Source organism: Palaemon carinicauda, chromosome 4, assembly GCF_036898095.1.
Source record: "Palaemon carinicauda isolate YSFRI2023 chromosome 4, ASM3689809v2, whole genome shotgun sequence".
NCBI lineage: Eukaryota > Metazoa > Arthropoda > Malacostraca > Decapoda > Palaemonidae > Palaemon > Palaemon carinicauda.
The window spans coordinates 94,692,515-94,711,343 of NC_090728.1; the positions used below are offsets into that span (position 1 = coordinate 94,692,515).

Below are 18,829 nucleotides of genomic sequence, written 5' to 3' on the forward strand. Positions count from 1 at the left end.
GAGTGTAGTATTCTGCTACATTTAGCATAAGTTTCGTCATTAGAGGGGCGGAGCTGAGACCAAAGCACACGGCCAGAAACTGACACATTCTTCCCCTCTTCCTCCTTGTAAACAAACCTCAGAAAAGTTTGATTGCATAGCCTGCCTCTTAGACTCCTCTCTAGATCTGGGAGAGAGATCTATTGGAGCTAAAACTAAAGGACGTTTCCCTATAAAAGGAAATAGTATCTTCCTTCAGAAGATGTACTGACCAAAGGTCTGCTCCCCTCTTCTCCCAAGATTACCAGAAGTTGCGTAGTCTGGCTCTACTGCCTGAAGGCGAAAGAAGTCAGACTCTGCTTCGCCCTGTGACCAGGCTGACATGAGTCTTTTTATAGTTCATATATGACATTTTATTTAGGACATATCTGTTTTGACATTGTCACTGTTTTTAGAATGATTTATTGTTAATTTATTCTCATCATTTATTTATTTCCTTATTTCCTTTCCTCACTGGTCTATTTTTTCTCTATTGGAGCCCTTGGGCTTATAGGATCTTGCTTTTCCAAGTAGGATTGTAGCTTGGCTAGAAAAAATAATAATAATAATCTCGTACCAGATACAAGATCTAGAGGCCAGTTTATTCAGAGGAAAAAAGAAAGCTGCCTTCCCTTGGTCCTTCTGAGACTCTATTCAGTCTCCCATCATCCTTAAAGCTCCATTGATGACCAAGTGTAAATTCAGAGGGTGGTGAATGTGGAGAAACAGGAACAAAATAATCTGGAAACTCCTGAAAGACGAGGCGCCAAGCATCCTGAAAGACGTGGCATCGAGCGTCCTGAAAGACGTGGCGCCTAGCGTCCTGAAAGACTTAGCGCCGAGCGTTTTAGCAAAATGATCTTCATTACGCCGCTCGGCGCGTTCGGTTTAATGACTTCCGATCAGTGGGTTCTCATGGCCGACTGGCGCTCTGGGACAAAAACCGCGTCTATGTTGGTTCAAAAGCATTGCTATTATCAGCGAGTATCTATGACTTATAGTATTGCTATTATCAGCATATGTGATGCAATAGAAGACTCTAACAGCAGCGTTAGTAGCTTGACGTCCAATGCTCTTTGACTTTCCCATGGCAAGGGCGAACGTTCTGGGAACATCAACAGGGACGCTCGAGAGGACGTCTGCTCGGGAGCTAACGCCTCTCATTTCCTTTCGCCGATCGACATTCCTTCTCCCAGGGGTTGGGGAGCTTGGAAGAGGTCTAAGGCTAGGATAACAACGTCCACTGTGCCGAATAAATTCACTGCACTAATTTAGCACTGAAACTTGCACTTTCAAACTCTTACACAAAAGACCATAATTAGTCCTGCCAGTTGTGAGAGATCTTACTCTTCTGCCAAGGGCTAGAATGAGAATGCAATATCGTCTCTAGTTCTTGTTATATAAATTGTAACAAAATATTTTTTATGAAATATTAAACTGATATTTTCATCATAAAACAAACTTTCAAACATACTCACCCGGTGGCTACATAACACTACTGGGAAAGCTGTAGGTTATATGATTAAAATGAACAGATATAGGACCAACATATAAATATATGTAATCAACCCTTAATTCCTAAGAGTTCCCAAAAATAGTGATTTGTTATGATTAAAAAGAAGAGAAATAGCAATAACGTATACAGTATATATAAATGTAAACAACATTTAAATCTGAAAGGTTCCCAAAAATGACAAACTTATAACAGAGTTTGTATTTTTCCTAACATACAAACCTGAATTCTTTACTATAGGAGATATTCTAGCGCAAGCTGGAAAATATGGCAGAAAACCTTTACAAGGTGGGGGGTGGGGGACTGCCGCCCGGTAGCTACTGAGTACCTTCAATCGGATTCTAGCTAGGACTATCTAGGGGGCGGCGATGGCATGAAGATTTGAGTAAAGAATTCGGGTTTGTAAGTTAGGAAAAATACAAACTCTGTTATAAGTTTGTCATTTGTTCCTACACTAAATACAAACCCTCATTCTTTACTATAGGAGACTTGGTCTTGAGGTCAGGGTGGACGAAGTATTCTCTACACCTAGAGAAGATAGTCCTCAGACTAGACTCTATAATGAACAATCTCCCATTAACTTCTCTGTAGATCCCCAAATCCAGCATGACTGAAGGTTTGTAAATACGTAGAAACCGGAGTTTCAGTATGAAGAGGGTCGGGAGCAATACCAGGACCCTTTCATACCAAGGGTTCCCCTGACCTTGAAAGGGGAACCCTCGTGACAACGAGTATAACTTATACCCTGTGATAGGAGTCAGATGAGTTTCATACCTTATTTCCATTGACAAGTCCAGCCGAAACTGGTCACAGACTAGGATACCCAGAAGGGAGGAAGAAGAAAGAGCAGAAGATAGATGGATGTTCTTCTAAACCTAGTGTAACTCAGAATCCTCGAACAATGGCTACTGTCCCCTGAAAGGGCGTAAAGGTAGCTACAGCACCTGCTGACCTGCCACAATAGGTCCTATAGAAAAGGTGTTTAGAGACCTATGTGTCACATCTGATAAATAGAGAGAGGTGAATGTAGACTGGCGCTTCCAGACTCCAGCTCTCAAGACTTGGGAGAGTGAGAAATTCTTCTTAAACGCCAGCGAGGCAGCCACTCCCCTAACTTGATGGGCTTTGGGTTGAGCTGCCGCAGTGTCTCCGTGAATAGCTCTCGCAATAACTTTCTTGAGCCAGAAAGAGATGGTGTTGCGAGAGATTATCTTCTTAACCTTGTTGGTACTGAGGAAGAGATGACGGAGACGTGGTCTGAAAGGTCTGGTGCGTTTCAGGTATTTCCTTAACGCCCTGACTAGGCACAGTAGCAATTTTTCAGTATCCTGAGTTGCCCTGTTGAGGCTGGAAAATTGAAATTCCTTAAACCTCTCATCGGCAGACAAAGGATTCTTGGTTTTGGCCACAAAGCCTGGCACGAAGCTGAGAGAGACTTCCCCCATCCTCTAGAATGGGTGACTTCGTAGGATAGACCGTGAAGTTCACTAACCCTTTTTGCCGAGGCCAGCGCTACTAGGAAGACGGTCTTAAGGGTAAGGAAGAAATCAGAGGCCCTATTTAAGGGCTCATACGGAGGGCCCTTTAAGGAGCGTAAGACCAAGGACACGTCCCAGGGTGGTGGTCTAATCTCCACTGGGGGGCAGGATCTCTCAAAACCTCGAATCAACAAGATCTCTTCTGAGGTGGAAAGGTCAACTCCTCTCAGTCTGCAGATGAGACTTAGGGCTGCACGATAGCCCTTAATTGCAGAGATTGACAGGTGTTTCTCCTCCCTTAGGTAAACAAGGAAGTCTGCAACTAAAGGGAGAGAGAGATCAAGTGGAGACACGTCTCGCCCTCTACACCAAGCTGCAAACACTCTCCATTTCGCTTGGTAGAGGTTTGTGGAAGATTTGCGCAGGTGCCTGGACATGTGTTCGGCCACTTTCCCTGAAAAGCCTCTGCTTCTGAGGAGAGACTGGACAGCCTCCAGGCATGAAGTTTCAGGAAGGGAATTCTCCCGTGGGGGATACCACTGTGTGGCTACGTCAACAGACGGGGTTCTGGAGGTAAAAACCTCGGCACTTGAACCAGCAGGGAAAGGAGATCTGCGTAACACTCTTTGGTTGGCCAAGCCGGAGCTATTAGAGTTAGTTTGCAGTCCCGTGAGCTCCTGAGTTTGTTGATCACCCTTCTGAGCAGGCAAAAGGGAGGGAAGGCATAGGCGTCCAGGTTGTCCCAGGAGTGTTGGAGGGAGTCCTGGATCGCTGCCTGATGGTCTGGAACTGGGGGCCCGTAGCGGGGAAGTTTCGCATTCAGAGATGTGGCGAACAGATCTATTGTGGGAGAACCCCACAAAGCTATTACTGTCTTCGCTACTCGAGGATCCAAAGACCATTCTCCACTCAGCACTTGGTGATGCCTGCTCAGCTGATCTGCCACGATGTTTCTCCGGCCCGGAATAAACCTGGCTGAAAGGGAAATGTTGTGGCTTTCTGCCCACTCGCAAATCTGGACAGCCAACAGACAGAGGTCTGTTGCCAGAGTACCCCCTTGCTTGTTGATGTACGAGACGGCTGTGGAGTTGTCGCTCATCAGAACCACCTCTCGTCCGTGTAGATCTTCTACAAAGAATTTTAGGCCTTTCCAGGCAGCTAACAATTCTAGATGGTTTATATGGAGAGACCTCTCTATCGGCGACCAAACTCCTGATGCTAATTTGGGGCCTAGGTGGGAACCCTATCCCTGTAGCGACGCATCCGAAAAGAGTTTTAACTTCGGACTCGGGTTTTGAAGGGGAATGCCCTTTTGGGTGTTCTCTCTGGACGGCCACCAATGAAGGTCTTGTCGCACCAGACTTGGAACCTCCACTGCCCTGAATGGGGAGTCTGACTTCTGAGACAAATGGGTCTTCAGATGCCATTGGAGACTTCTCATTCTCGATCTCCCCCCTGGGACCAGTTTTTCCAGAGAGGCGAGATGGCCCAGAAGACACTGCCACGACTTGGCTGAAGGTGGTAGTGGAGATAAGAGATGGGCGATAGATTGATCCAGTCTCCGAAGCCTGTCTTCCGACGGAAACACTCTCCCTGCCTGGGTGTTGATGGACATACCCAGGTAGGTTAAGGCTTGGGTCGGAGTTAAGCAAGACTTCTCCGCATTTACAAGTATCTCCAGATCCTTGCAAAGATTCAGAAGTCTTCTCAGATGATCCAGAGCTAGCTCTTTGGACGAGGCCAGGAGAAGCCAATCGTCCAGATATCTTAGCAGACGCATCCCTTGTTTGTGCGCCCACGTGAATACGAGTTCGAAAACTTTCGTTAAGACCTGTGGGGCGGTTGAAAGGCCAAAGCACAGGACTTTGAACTCGAAGATTCAACCCTGAGCCAGGAAACGTAGGAATTTCCGAGAAGTGCGATGGATTGGCACTTGGAAATAAGCATCTCTTAAATCTACAGATGCCATGAAGTCTCCTGGACGAACTGCTTGGGTCACGGAGGCCGCTGTCTCCATTTTGAATGGAGTCTGCTTCACGAACAGGTTCAGGGTCGAAAGGTCTATCACTGGTCTCTAACCCCCCGAGGCTCTCTCTACCAGAAAAAGGCGACTGTAAAACCCCGGGGAAGAGTCGGAGTCCTCCTGAATGGCGTCTTTTAGAAGCATGCTCTATATCTCCCGAGCTAGGGCTTGCTGTTTCCCGGGATCCCGAGGGACCTGGAAGGACGAGATTGGGGGAGGAATTAGAGGAGGAGGAGAGTCTATGAAGGGAATGCGTTATCCCCAACGAAGCACCCTTATGGTCCATTGCATGGCTCCCATAGCTTTCCACCTCCTCCAACTCCCCTGCAGGCAACCCCCTACGCACTGCGAGGGCGGAGACGAGACCCTATTTTTGTCTAGGGTTCCTCCCTCTGCCTTTAGCCTTGGGAGGAGTCGACTTTCCTCTGCCCATAGGCTTGGGTGTAAAAGAGGGGCAGCTGAGGTTCTTGGCTGGCAGCGGAGTTGCGACTGTTGTCTTAGGCTGTGGAGTTGGCTGCTGTTGCATTGGACGAAAGGAGGCAGCCTTTTGCATCGCACTGTCCTGCGTCTCCTTCCTCCATGTCTCTAGGGTAGAGGAGACTGCTTGTCTAGAGAAGAGGAGAGGTTGAAGAAGATCAGAGTTCCTCAAACCCGATTTCTCAGATTTACCAATGCTCCTATGCAGTCTGGAGACTACCGATTCCCTTCTTTTGAGAATCCAGTTGCCCCACATCGTCGCGGCTGTAGCCGTTAGGAAGTCCATTGTCTTGGCCCCAGCAGCCAAGACTTCCTGCAGGGACTGCATGAAATTCTGGTTTGAGAGGTCCTCATGACTGGCAAGGTAGCCCACTGTGCCAGACCATGTGTCAAACCAGGAAAGTGCCTCTAGAAGAGACATTGACGCTGATTCCATTGTCGAGGCTTCTGCCGCGGTAAAGGAGACTGGAAGGGAAGAGAGTCTCTCTACAGAGCAGCCAGGTGTAAGCCTTGCTGTGAGGGGGTCTAGTGTCAGAGGAGAAGGATTAGCGTCCCTGACCTTGTAAAAGCGCCTTTGCCTCGAGAAGGGAAACTGCAGTAATTTGTGGGATCCTTGAGACTTCAAGGAATTCGCCTCCCCCGAGACCGCCTGCGAGACCTTCCTCAGACGGCCTGCAGTGTGAATAGACCAGGGAAGTTCGATTCTGGTCTTAGGGTTTGGTGGAGGGCGACATAGTCTGTCTAATGCTGGAGCGTCGGTATGACGAGGCGACAGGTGTAAATCTCCGAGACCTGAGATGTTACACATCGTTCTTAGAGCTCTCAAATAGGCGGACTCTAACTCTTTTGGCGGTTGTTCCTCCGAGGAATCCTCAGGTCGCGCTAATTCCTCGTGAGGGAGGGCGGTTGAAAGCCCGAATGTCTGAAGGCAATGGCGAGGTAGCATACAGTACTCCATTGCCGACAAGCCAGAGGAAGGCTGAGCGCTGGTTGATGGCACCGTGCGCACAGGATCCTGCCTGGAAGTTGAAGGTTTAGGCGAAGGCGACCGAACTAACGGTACTGTCTCAATAAGAGAGTGGGTTGAACGGCGGCCTTGCCTTTCCCCTCTGTTCTCAGCCGAAGAGGAGAAGGGCTGAAACCCTGGGTCTTCTCCCGCAGTTCTTGCAAAGCCCATATTTCGTAATTCATCAGAAAATACGGGAATGGGTGCTGATCTGTCTAAAACGCGAGGGCGCGGCGAATAACCTCGCGCGGATATGTCCGGAGACTTGCGAGCTCGGAAGTTTGACGCGCGGGAGTGCTCTCTCTCTGAAGATACCAAGCGACGGCGAGAAGTGTTCTCTCTCGCTTGCGCAGCGCAAGCTGAAATCCTCATGAATAAATGTGAAGGAGAGGAATCGCACTCATAGAGTTCACTTTGGTTGGTTGCGCTCCGGGCGCGATCAAACTTAACCTCGCCCCGACGGGAGCGCTTATTGCGCTTGAGAGAATACTCTCGTGAAGAAGAGCGCGAACGTCTTGTAGAGCTCTTCTTCTTATAGCGCTTAGATGATTCCCTGCGAGAGGAAGACGATCGCGAGGCAGAGCAATAGCGCGAGGAAGTATTCCTCTTATGTTTGTGACGAGAGCGCTTATCACTTCTCGGCGAGACATTTTGTGACGAGATAGAAGGCGAGGAAGAACGAGAGCGATAACGTCTCTTCCTATGTCGCCTCTCTCTCCGACGAGAATGTCTTGGCGACGGAGAGCGAGCTCTCCTTTTCCTCTTCTCTCTCTCTCTCCTATCCTCTAAGGACGAAGGCAATGAGGACGAGGAGGAGGAGGAGGAGAAGGAGGAGGAATCGTGATGAACACGCTTGCGACATTGTTTCGTAGTAACGCAAGCGAGGGGCGAAGTAGGCTCCGCAGGAGCTGACGTTATTACCTCCGCTGACACTTCAGCAGCCGCCGATTGAGCTGATGGAAAATCGGTGAGACCCGGACCCCCTGAGGGATCCAAAACAGAAGGGACCTGAGGAAACACTGTGCCTGCGAGGAACTGGTTCCACACTTCCACCGAAGGAGAACCAGGAAGTCCAAGGGCCGGCCATACTGTTCGCACGTTATCTGGAAAAGAAGCGGTAGTAGAATTATTTCCGATAACGGAAGAAATTATCCCACCGGGGGAGGTCACTTGATACTCCTGCCCTGGGGGAATGGGTGTTAAATCAATGGTGCCGCTCTTCCTTGACTTCCCCCCGGAGGAAGGAAGCAAGGAAGAATCCGAAGGAAGAGATCGAGAGACCGAAGAAGAGGCCCGACACTCCTTACCTTTCGACGGCGAACCTGGAGGTAATGAGTCCTTGGATTTCTTCTTCTTCCTCTTCATGAACTTATCCCACTGCGTAGGCGACCACTCCTTACATACTTGGCAGGGGGAGTCTTCAGCACACCTATGACCCCTGCATGAAGGGCATAGGGAATGAGGATCCACCTCCGGCGGTGACTAAATGTGTCACAAGCTTTCCCGGGAATCCCGGGACACTTTCTCATCCTAGAGGACATCACATCTATTTAAAGAGTAAAAGAAAAAGTTAATGAAAAAAAAACATAATTAAAGAAAGGCTAGTCTGCCAGTCAAACACAACCGGGAGCAGAGGTGTTACCACTGCGACGGCTAGAATTCGATTGGAGGTACTCAGTAGCTACCGGCCGGCAGTCCCCCACCCCCATCTGGGGGATAACTAACGGTCCGGTCGTTAACGACCTTGTTAAGGTTTTCTGCCGTATTTTCCAGCTCGCGCTAGAATATCTCCTATAGTAAAGAATGAGGGTTTGTATTTAGTGTAGGAACAAATAGAGATTTGCTACACTTTACAATTTGAACATACAAGTATATATGAATATACGACTAATACTAGAATTCCCAATATCGAAAAGATAATAAACAACGATACCAAGACATGTTGGGACTGCATCGATTGTCATGAGAACTACGCATCGCAAAATTAACAATATGCTAGTTCTATTTAATCTTTAAAAATAGATCGATTTAAAGAACGAATACTAAAAGGACAAATATTTCCTTAAAAATTTTACATTAAAAGAACTTAAATACTTTGGGATTTACTGTAAGTAGAATTTACTTTTCATAAATAACGATACAAAGTAATTTGTGATACTGTATCGATTGACTGAGAACTGCGTAGCGTAACTAGAAATGAAAATACAAGTCATACTATGCAGCAACATAGATTACATCATAAGATTGTGACGTCATAGAGTTGGCGAAGTGTTTACCTACCGCCATCATGTTTTAAAGAGTAGGTTCATTAGTTTTACAGTAGGGGGAAAAAACTCCCAACCCTACTTCTGTCATGATACAAACGTAGTTAAAGCACTAACACTCAGTAAAAATAACACCCAACCAACGAAGGCTAAAAGTAAATTGTACATCACCAAGATAATTGTAATATACAGGTTACAGCATGAGTAAAATCCAACGTTGTTGCCGCTTGCGGCGGCAGAGAATATATGAGGGAACAGGGGATGGTTCCGAGGTACCTCGCTAGGGCGCACTGGTGGTACACTGGGATATCCAATCGGCGATTGGCGCGAGTTTTGAATTTTCTGCCGTGACGTCAGAGACGTAAGCTATATATATAACTATCAGGTAAGTCTTGTGTTTAAAAATTAGAGGTTTACACATTTTTCCAACAAACTGTACAATACTTTGCTTGAATTTAACCGATTACTGTACACACATACTCAATAAAGATACTTAAATGACCAGTACTAAAACCCTAGCTTTACTTCTAACTTCTAAATAAACATTAAACATTATTACAAAAGTACCCACTAGAATTGCATTAAATACATATTTAATATGTAGGTACTTGCAGTGCCTAATAAATGATCTGGTGAAGCTCTGTGTGTATCATATGTGAGAGAAAACATGACTATCTTACCTCCTTTTTTTCAGCCAACAACCGTGAACTGAAGTTTTTATCTATAATGTACAGATGGGGGCACGGGGCACTCATCTTTCCAATCAGCCATGAACTCTGATTACAGTTCTAAACCTCAACCTGGGGAAAAATAATTCAATGAAACTAAACATTGATTCCTTATTACAAAACTGTATCAACAGTAAAATTGCTAGTATTAGTCTTTAATCTGGAAAAAATGAAGTATGACAAATTCAGAGATAATTTGTATTTTTCCTAACCATACAAACCTTAGCTATTTACATGGGGTATTACTTTCGGCGTAGCTGAAATGACGAGCCATTAGATTTTTAACGAGGGTTTACTACACCCTCGCTAGTTAGCGAGGGGGTAGGGGAGGGGTAGCTAGCTACCCCTTCCCCCTCACACACCGGTGAACTGATTCACTTCGCTTAGAGGTAGGACTTCACGGGGGACAGGGCTGGCGGGCAAGTATGTGTAAATAGCTAAGGTTTGTATGGTTAGGAAAAATACAAATTATCTCCGAATTTGTCATTTGTTCCGTAACCGAAATACAAACCACGCTATTTACATGGGGTGACTCAACCCTTAGGTAGGGTGGCAAGTCCCAGCCTTACTGGCTTTGGCTTTGCCCGGGGACTCAGGATCTGAGTGTGTAGCACTCGAGATAAGGAGTCCCTGCACCTCGCAAGTTCCTCGCTCCGCAAGGAACGTGCGGCCTACATAAGCTAGTGTGTGAAGGAAAGAAGTGTGACTCGTCCTAGGAAGTTGACTTGAAGTCCTTTAGATAGAAATCTAGGCTAGGACATTCCCAATACCACCTCGTCAGGGTATGGGGGATGCGACAGTATTATATTAATACTCGGAACACAAGGAAGCATGGTTTACCTGCAGCTGTGCAGAGAACCCAGGATGCTGCTTTCCCCAAGAGAGGGGAGGATGAAGAAAAAAGTAAGGGCCAGACATACTTTTTCATTCATCCAGACTAAAACCGAGTAACAATGCCCTCAACCTTCTGCTACTTGTCCATTAAGGAACCTGAGGTTACACCAGCTGTTGTGCAGCCACCACAGGGCCGATAGAGAACGTATCGAGCCTCCTGTCGGTCACGTCCTGCAGGTAGTGGGCTGTGAAGGTCACTTGACGCTTCCAGACCCCAGCTTGTAGAACCTGCGTCACTGAGAAATTTCTCTTGAATGCCAGGGACGTAGTGATGCCTCTGACATCGTGTGCTCTCGGGCGACGTGACGGAGGAGGGTCTGGATTCAGGGAATGGTGGATGACCCTGCGAATCCAAGCTGAGATGGTGTTCTTAGTGACCCTCCTCTTCGTCCTCCCTGTGCTCACAAACAGGGCTTGCACTCGAGGACGAACTGCAGCTGTTCTCTTCAGATAGAGCCTCAGACTCCTTACTGGGCACAGTAGGAGATGGTCTGGGTCATCTGTTACAGAACGGAGACTCGAAATCCTGAAGGCGTCGAGCCGTGGGTCCGGCACTCCAGGATTCTGAGTTTTAGTAACAAACTCAGGAACGAACCCGAACGTTACCTCCCCCCATCCCCTTGAATGGGCGACGTCGTACGAGAGACCATGAACTTCACTGACTCGCTTGTCCGAGGCCAAAGCGAGCAGGAACACCGTCTTCCAAGTCAGGTGACAATCAGAAGCCTGGAGTAATGGTTCGAACGGAGGTCTCTTAAGAGACCTGAGGACACGAACCACGTTCCATGGAGAAGGTCTCACTTCCGACTGAGGGCAGGTAACCTCGTAGCTTCGTATGAGTAGGGAAAGTTCCAGCGAGGAGGAAATGTCCATTGCTTTGAGCCTGAAGGCCAGGCTTAAGGCTGAGCGATAGCCTTTCACCGCCGAGACCGAAAGGCGCATTTCTTCCCGCAAATACACAAGAAACTCCGCTATTGCTGGAAGTGGCATCGAGGGGAGAGATATCCCTTCCACGACACCAACCACAGAAGACTCTCCACTTCGCCTGGTAGACCCCTGCAGATGACTTTCGCAGGTGTCGAGACATCCTCTCCAAAACTTGTTGCGAAAAGCCTCTCTCTGAGAGGAGATGCTGGATAGTCTCCAGGCGTGAAGCCGAAGCGATGCTACGGCTTTGTGGAAGATGTTGCAATGTGGTTGCCTGAGTAACTCGTGTCGTGGAGGAAGCTCTCTCGGGAGTTCCGTCAGGAGCTGCAGAAGGTCCGGGAACCACTCTGCATGATGCCATAGCGGAGCTGTTAGGGTCATTGACAGGTTGACCGATAGTCTGGTCTTGTTGAGCACACTTCTTATAAGACAGAACGGTGGGAAGTCGTAGACGTCGATGTTGTTCCACCGTTGTTGGAAGGCATCTTGCCAGAGTGCCTTGGGGTCCGGGACTGGGGAGCAGTACAGGGGAAGCTTGAAGTTGAAGGCTGTCGCGAACAGGTCCACCGTCGGGGAACCCCACAAAGTCAGGACTTTGCTGGCTACTAGAGGATCCAAAGACCACTCGGTACTCACTATCTGCGATGCTCTGCTCAGACTGTCAGCGAGCACATTCCTCTTGCCCGGAATGAAGCGAGCCGATAGTGGAATCGAGTGGACTTCGGTCCATCTCAGTACCTTTACTGCAAGATGGGATAGCTGTTGTGAAAAGGTACCTCCCTGCTTGTTGATGTAAGCCACCACCGTGGTGTTGTCGCTCATCACCACCACGGAGTGACCCGCCAGGATCCGTTGGAACTGTTGAAGTGCCAGATATACGGTCTTCACTTCTAGCAGATTTATGTGGAGGCACTTTTCTGATTCTGACCATAGGCCTGAGATCCTGTGGTTCAGAACGTGGGCCCCCCACCCTACTTTTGAAGCGTCCGAGAACAGCATCAAATCCGGGGGGAGGACGAGAAGATCCACTCCCTTTCGAAGGTTTTCGTCCGTCACCCACCACTGAAGGTCCGTCCGTTCCGTAGGACCCATAGGGACCAGGATGTCCGGGGAATCGTGGCCTTGATTCCAGCGGGACTTGAGCCGCCATTGCAGGGATCTCATCCTGAGGCGGCCGTTTAGAACCAAACGGGCTAGGGAGGAAAGGTGACCTAGGAGACGTAACCACGATTGGGCTGGAAGCTCTTCTCGTCTGAGGAAAGGATCTGCAACCCTCCTCAGCCTTGCTATCCTGTCGTCTGATGGAAAGGCTTTATGGAGATTGGTGTCCAATATCATGCCTAGATATACCAGTCGTTGAGATGGAAGCAGAGAAGACTTCTAGAGATTTACCATGATCCCCAGATCTTGGCAAAGTCCCAGAAGCATGTCTCGGTGTCGAAGAAGGGTCGTCTCCGAGTCTGCCAGGATCAGCCAGTCGTCCAGATAACGGAGGAGACGGATGCCGATCCTGTGTGCCCACGAAGATATCAGGGTGAACACTCTGGTGAAAACCTGCGGTGCTGTGGAGAGACCGAAACACAGCACCTTGAACTGGTAGATCTTGTTGTCTAGGCTGAATCTCAAGTACTTCCTGGAAGACGGATGGATTGGGATCTGGAAGTACGCGTCCTTCAGATCCAGTGTACACATGAAGTCTTGCGGTCTCACTGCAAGTCTGACCGTGTCTGCTGTCTCCATGCTGAACGGAGTTTGTTTGACAAACTTGTTCAGGGCTGAGAGGTCAATGACGTGTCTCCAGCCTCAAGACGCCTTCTTTACAAGAAAGAGTCGACTGAAGCAGCCTGGGGAGCCGTTAACGACCTCCTGGAGAGCATCCTTCTTGAGCATGGTCTCGACTTCTGCCCGAAGGGCTAGCCCCTTTACCGATCCCATGGCATAGGAGCTCAACGACACTGGATTCGCTGTCAGTGGAGGAAGAGATGTCGTGAACGGGACGCAATATCCCTGACTGATCACGGAGATCGTCCAGGAATCGGCCACGAGTTGCTGCCACCTGAACGCGCAACTTTGTGGGCATCCCCCACAGGTGGACATGCAGGGGGATTGCCAATCCTAGTGTTTGTGGCCTCGGCAGCTCCCTCTAGGATTCTTGCCTCCCCTGGAGGACTTTCCGCCCTTATTGTCTTTGACAGGAAAGGGCTGCTGTTTAGACACCTTCGTCTTTGCTGCCGGCGCCGGTTTCGTCAACTTGGACTGGCGAGGTTGTTGGGGTGCTGGAGGTTTGTAGGGCTTAGATGTAAGAGCCCTTTGGAGGAGAGAATCGTGGTTCGATTTCCTCCACCTCTCAGCTGCCTGTTCCACATCCTTGGGCTCAAACAGGCTATTTCCTAGGATGGAAGAGTGTCTGAGCTTGCAGACATCCACGGCTGGGACCTTCGCGTGGAACCTCTCGGTCACCGCATCACGTCGTTTCAAGATCGAGTTTGCCCACAAGTTCGAAACTTGGTGGGCCAGAAACTCGATGGTACGTGTGCCCGAGAGGAGGAAGGGTCTCCAGGGCCTTCCTGGTGCTTTCCTTGGAAAGATCCTCGGAACGCAACAGGATGCCCAGAGACCCTAGCCAGACATCCAGCAACGAAGTGGCCTGCATGGCACACTTTGCGACCTTCTCCTGACTCAGGATCTCCGTTGCCGAGAATGTCACCTGCCGGTTGGAGAGTCTCTCAAGAGAGACTCCCCTGGTAAGCTCTTCCACGGAGTGGTGAGGAGGAAGAGCTAAACAAGGCTCCTCCATGATCTCGAAGTACCTCCTCTGTTGGACACGAGGAGGTGGGAGGAGCTTGTTACCAGCAGAGGAACGGCTGGAGGAGGCGAGTTCCGCAAGCTGGCCCTCAACCTTATCTCTGGCACTCTTCACCCCTTGGGACCAAGGCAGAGCCGCGCTGGCCTTAGAGGGTTTTTGAGTGCCATAGACTTGGTCCAGGACCGTATCCTTGCCTTCACGTGGGGAGGCCTCGGGGTCCTTGAACTTGTTGAGATGCCTCATCAAAGTCAGGACCTGCCAGAAGGTGTGCTCTGAATCAGGCTGCTCTCCTCATGGTGAATTGGCAGCAAAGTCTCCTGTCCCCAACTGCTCTACTTGGGGGGACACGTGGACGTTCTCCTGGGGTCTCGCTGGCTCTGGTCGAATCCTTGAAGAAGACTTTGGGACGGTCTTCAAGTCCTTCGGTTCCCTTCTAGGAGGAATGCAGGGCTCCAGCAAAGAAGCCTGAGGACTCTTCTCCGCCCCAGTACGCGACGATTCTCCTACTCGTGGTGGGGTCTCTCCCATTGGTGCGGTGGGAGAAGGTCTCACCTCGGTAGATTCTCCTGAGGACGGAAAAGCTTCGTCCACAGGAGAAGGAGAGAATGTCTGAGGGGGGGATGGAGCCTTCCTTACGGGCTTCTTGGGGGCCAGTTTGACCCTAGGAGAAGTCACCATGAATTCTACTCCTCTCTTTCTCTTCAGTGGGGACGCTGGTCTGAGGCCCAAATCAGCAAAGGCGGGCTTAACAGCCTGGACGACAGCTCTGATAAAGGACCCAAACCAAGGCTGACGACTGACGGACGCAGTATCAGCGACTCCCACTGGAGGGAAGGGGATCGGGCGATCCTTTGGAGTAGACACCACAGGGCCTGCCTGAAAGGAAGAAGAAGAAGAATGGTGCCTAGACCTCTCTGGAAACTTCCCCTCCTCCTGCGAGCGCGCTGTCCTGCGCTTGTGGGGGGGGGATCGTGAAGATGATGACCTGGTTGTGGGCGCTCCTGGAGACTCGCTCGGCTGCTCGCGCTGCGAAACCCGTCAAGAATCGCGCTTGGGGTCACGCTGGCGCTGCGAAACCCGTCGAGAATTGAGCTTGGGGTCACGCTTGGGGTCGCGCTGCGAAACCCGTCGAGAATCGCGCTCGGGGTCGCGCTGGCGCGTATTCGATTACTTTCCTTATCCAGGAGGAAATAGTATTCCTCGTAACCCTCCTCTTGACCTTCCCCGTGCTGACAAAAAGTGCACGTACACGGGGGCGAGCTTTTGCTGTTCTTCTTAAGTAACACCTCAGACTCTTTACTGGACATAGTAACAGTTGGTCTGGATCTTCGGTTACAGAACGAAGACTCTCTATCCGAAATGGGCCGAACCTGGAGTCCGGCACACCCGAATTTTGAGTCTTAGCTACAAACTCAGGGACGTAGTTGAGGATTACTCAGGGACAAGTAAGCTCGTAACTGCGTATGAGCAAAGAAAGTTCCACCGAGGAGGAAATATCGACTCCTTTCAGTCTAAAGGCGAGACTCAAGGCTCAGCGGTAGCCTTTGACTGCCCAGACCAAGAGAAGTATTTCTTCCCGAAGGTATACTAGAAACTCCGCTATAGTTGGAACAGAGGCATCGAGAGGAGAGATACCCCTTCCACGACACCAACCACAGAAAACTGACCACTTTGCCTGTGGATCTCCTGAGGTGTCCAGCCATTCTTTTCGCAACCAGTTGTGAAAAGCCTCTCTGTGTGAGGAGGTGCTGGATAGTCTCCAGGCGTGAAGTCGAAGCGAAGCTATGGCTTTGTGGAAGATGTTGGCATGTGGTTGTTTGAGGAGGTCGTGCTGTGGAGGAAGCTCCCTCGGGATCTCCGTGAGGAGATGCAGAATGTCTGGGAACCATTCTGCGTGATGCCATAGCGGAGCCATGAGGGTCATTTGCAAGTTGTTGCTTACTCGTACCTGGTTGAGGACTTTTCTCATCAGACAGAACGGGGGAAAAGCGTAAGCGTCCAGGTTTATCCACCGTTGTTGGAAAGCATCTTGCCAAAGAGCTTGGGGATCCGGGACTGGGGAGCAGTACAACGGGAGCCTGAAATTCAGGGCCGTTGCGAACAGATCCACAGTCAGGGAACCCCACAAAATCAGAACTTTGTTGGCTATCAGAGAATTCAAAGACCACTCGGTGCCAACTATCTGAGTCGCTCTGCTCAGCTTATCTGCTAGCACATTCCGCTTGCCCGGAATGAAGCAAGCTGATAGAGTCACCGAGTTGTCCTCTGCCCATCTGAGTATCTCTACTGCAAGATGGCATAGCTGCTGCAAAAAGGCACCGCCCTGTTTGCTTAGATAAGCTACTACCATGGTGTTGTCGCTCATCAACACCACGGAGTGCCCCGCCAGGACCTGGTGGAACTTTTTGAGGGCCAGAAAGGCTGCCCTCATCTCCAAGAGATTTATGTGCTGGTACCTTTCTGATTCGGACCATTGGCTGGAGATGTAATGGTGCAGCACGTGAGCCACCCACCCTTCTTTTGAAGCATCTGAAAAAAGCATCAATTCCGGGGGAGAGATGAGAAGATCGACCCCTTTGCAGAGGTTCGGCTCCGCCAGCCAACACCTGAGGTTCGGCTGTTCCTCTAGCCCTATGCGGACTAGGTGATTTTAGTCGCCACTGGAGGGATCTCATCCGGAGGCAACTGTTGGGGACCAGTCGGGTCAGAGAAGAGAGGTGACCGAGAAGGCGAAGCCAATACTGCACCGGGAGCTCTTCCCGACTGAGGAAGACCTGTGCTATCTCCCTCAGTCTCTGGATCCTTTCGTTTGATGGAAACGCTTTGTGCCTTAGGGTGTCTAATCGCATGCCTAGGTATACCAGTTCTTGAGAGGGGAGCAGTTGAGACTTCTCGAGGTTTGCCACGATCCCCAGATCCTGGCAAAACCTTAGAAGCTCGTCTCGGTGGCGGAGAAGGGCCGCCTCCGAGTCTGCCAGAATCAGCCAGTCGTCCAAGTATCTTAGGAGATGGATGCCGAATCTGTGAGTCCAACATGATACAAGGGCGAATACTCTCGTGAATACCTGGGGTGCTGTGGAAAGACCGAAACACAGTTCCCTGAAATGGTAATGCTTCCGATTGAACATGAATCTCAGATACTTCCTGGAAGATGGGTGAATTGGGAACTGGAAGTATGCGTCCTTCAGATCTAGAGTGCACATGAAGTCCTGGGGTCTTATCGCTTGTCTGACTGTGTCGGCCGTCTCCATCCTGAAAGGTGTCTGTTCGACAAACCTTTTCAGGGCCGAGAGGTCGATGACTGGTCTCCAGCCTCCAGATGTCTTTTTCACAAGAAAGAGTCGACTGTAGAAGCCTGGGGACCCGTCGAGGACATCCTGGAGAGCGTCCTTCTCCAACAAGGACTGGACTTCTGCCCTGAGGGCAAACTCCTGTGCGGATCCCTTCGCACAGAAGTTCGATGGAATCGGCACTCGAGTCAGTGGAGGGAGAGAGAGCGTGAACGGGATACGATACCCTGAACGAATCACCTTGACCGTCCAGGGTTCGGCCCTGTGGTGAAGCCACCTCTGCCAGCGGCTTTGCAGGCATCCCCCCACAGGTGGGCAAATGGGAGGATTGCCTGTCTTATTGGACCGGCCTTGACCAGATCCCTTCTTACCCTTTCCTCCACGAAAGGACTTTTTGCTGTGAAAGGCCTGCTTTGCACCCTTTTTACCCTGCTGTTTTGGGTCCCTAGCCCTTTTCGGCTGCGGGTTTTGCTGTGCTTTCCACTGTGGCTGAGAGGGGTAAACTCTAGCCGTTAAGACCTTTTGAATGAGGGAGTCCTGACTGGACTTCCTCCACCTCTCTGCCACCCGCTCGACATCCTCGGGATGGAACAAAGAATTGCCCTCAAAAGGAGCATTTCTCAGTCTCGCTACTTCGGCCTGAGGGAGATGTCTATGGAACTTGCCTATGATGGCATCTCTCCTCTTCAGGATAGTGTTGGCCCAAAGGTTCACTACCTGATGGAAGAGGAACTCGATGGCCCGAGTGCCAGATAATAGGAAAGTCTCCAAAGACTTCCTGGAGGACTCCAGAGACAGGTCCTTAGACCGCATCAGTTGTCCTAAGGATCCTAACCAGAAATCCAGCCACGAAGTAGCCTGCATGGCGTACTTCGCCACCTTCTCCTGGTTTAGGATTTCAGAGGCCGAAAAGGAGACTGAAAGTCTCGTAAGTTTCTCGAAGGGGATGGCCTTCGAGAGTGCCTCTATAGAGTGGTCGAGAGGCAACGTTCGAAGAGATTCCCCGAGGACCTCATACTACCTACTCTGAAACACATACGGAGAAGGTAGGAGCTTGGAGGATGAGTTGGAGCGGAGAGAAGAGGTGGACCCAGTTGCCTGGGACACTGCCTTCTGTTTGGCACTCTTCAACCCCTTTGACCAGGACAAAGCTGCACGGGTCATATGAGGTTTCTGAGTGCCATACAACTGGTCAAGGACCGTTTCTTTTCCATCTAGAGGGGCTGCCGATGGATCTGGAAGTCCATTGATGGAACGGATGTAGGCTAGGACCTGCCAGAAGGCGTGTTCCGACTCCTTCCTCTCATCCTCCGTAAGCTTAGGGCTAGCAGCTGCTGGCAGAGCGTCGTCCTTGAGATCACTCTGCCCTTCCACGTCCGAGCTCTCATCCATAGGAGCCCAGAGT

General features: G+C 50.0%; 1 protein-coding gene across 5 annotated transcripts in view; it reads right to left on the reverse strand.

The window, feature by feature from the left end:
• Positions 1-18,829, reverse strand: part of LOC137640067 (ubiquitin carboxyl-terminal hydrolase 20-like) — a 318,666-nt gene that overhangs the window by 277,373 nt on the left and 22,464 nt on the right. For all 5 annotated transcript variants that reach the window (XM_068372501.1, XM_068372497.1, XM_068372498.1 and 2 more), the window contains exon 2: positions 9,460-9,579. In XM_068372501.1, coding sequence (XP_068228602.1) covers positions 9,460-9,534 — 75 coding nt within the window. In that variant the 5' untranslated portion in view covers positions 9,535-9,579. The remainder of the gene's footprint in view (positions 1-9,459; positions 9,580-18,829) is intronic.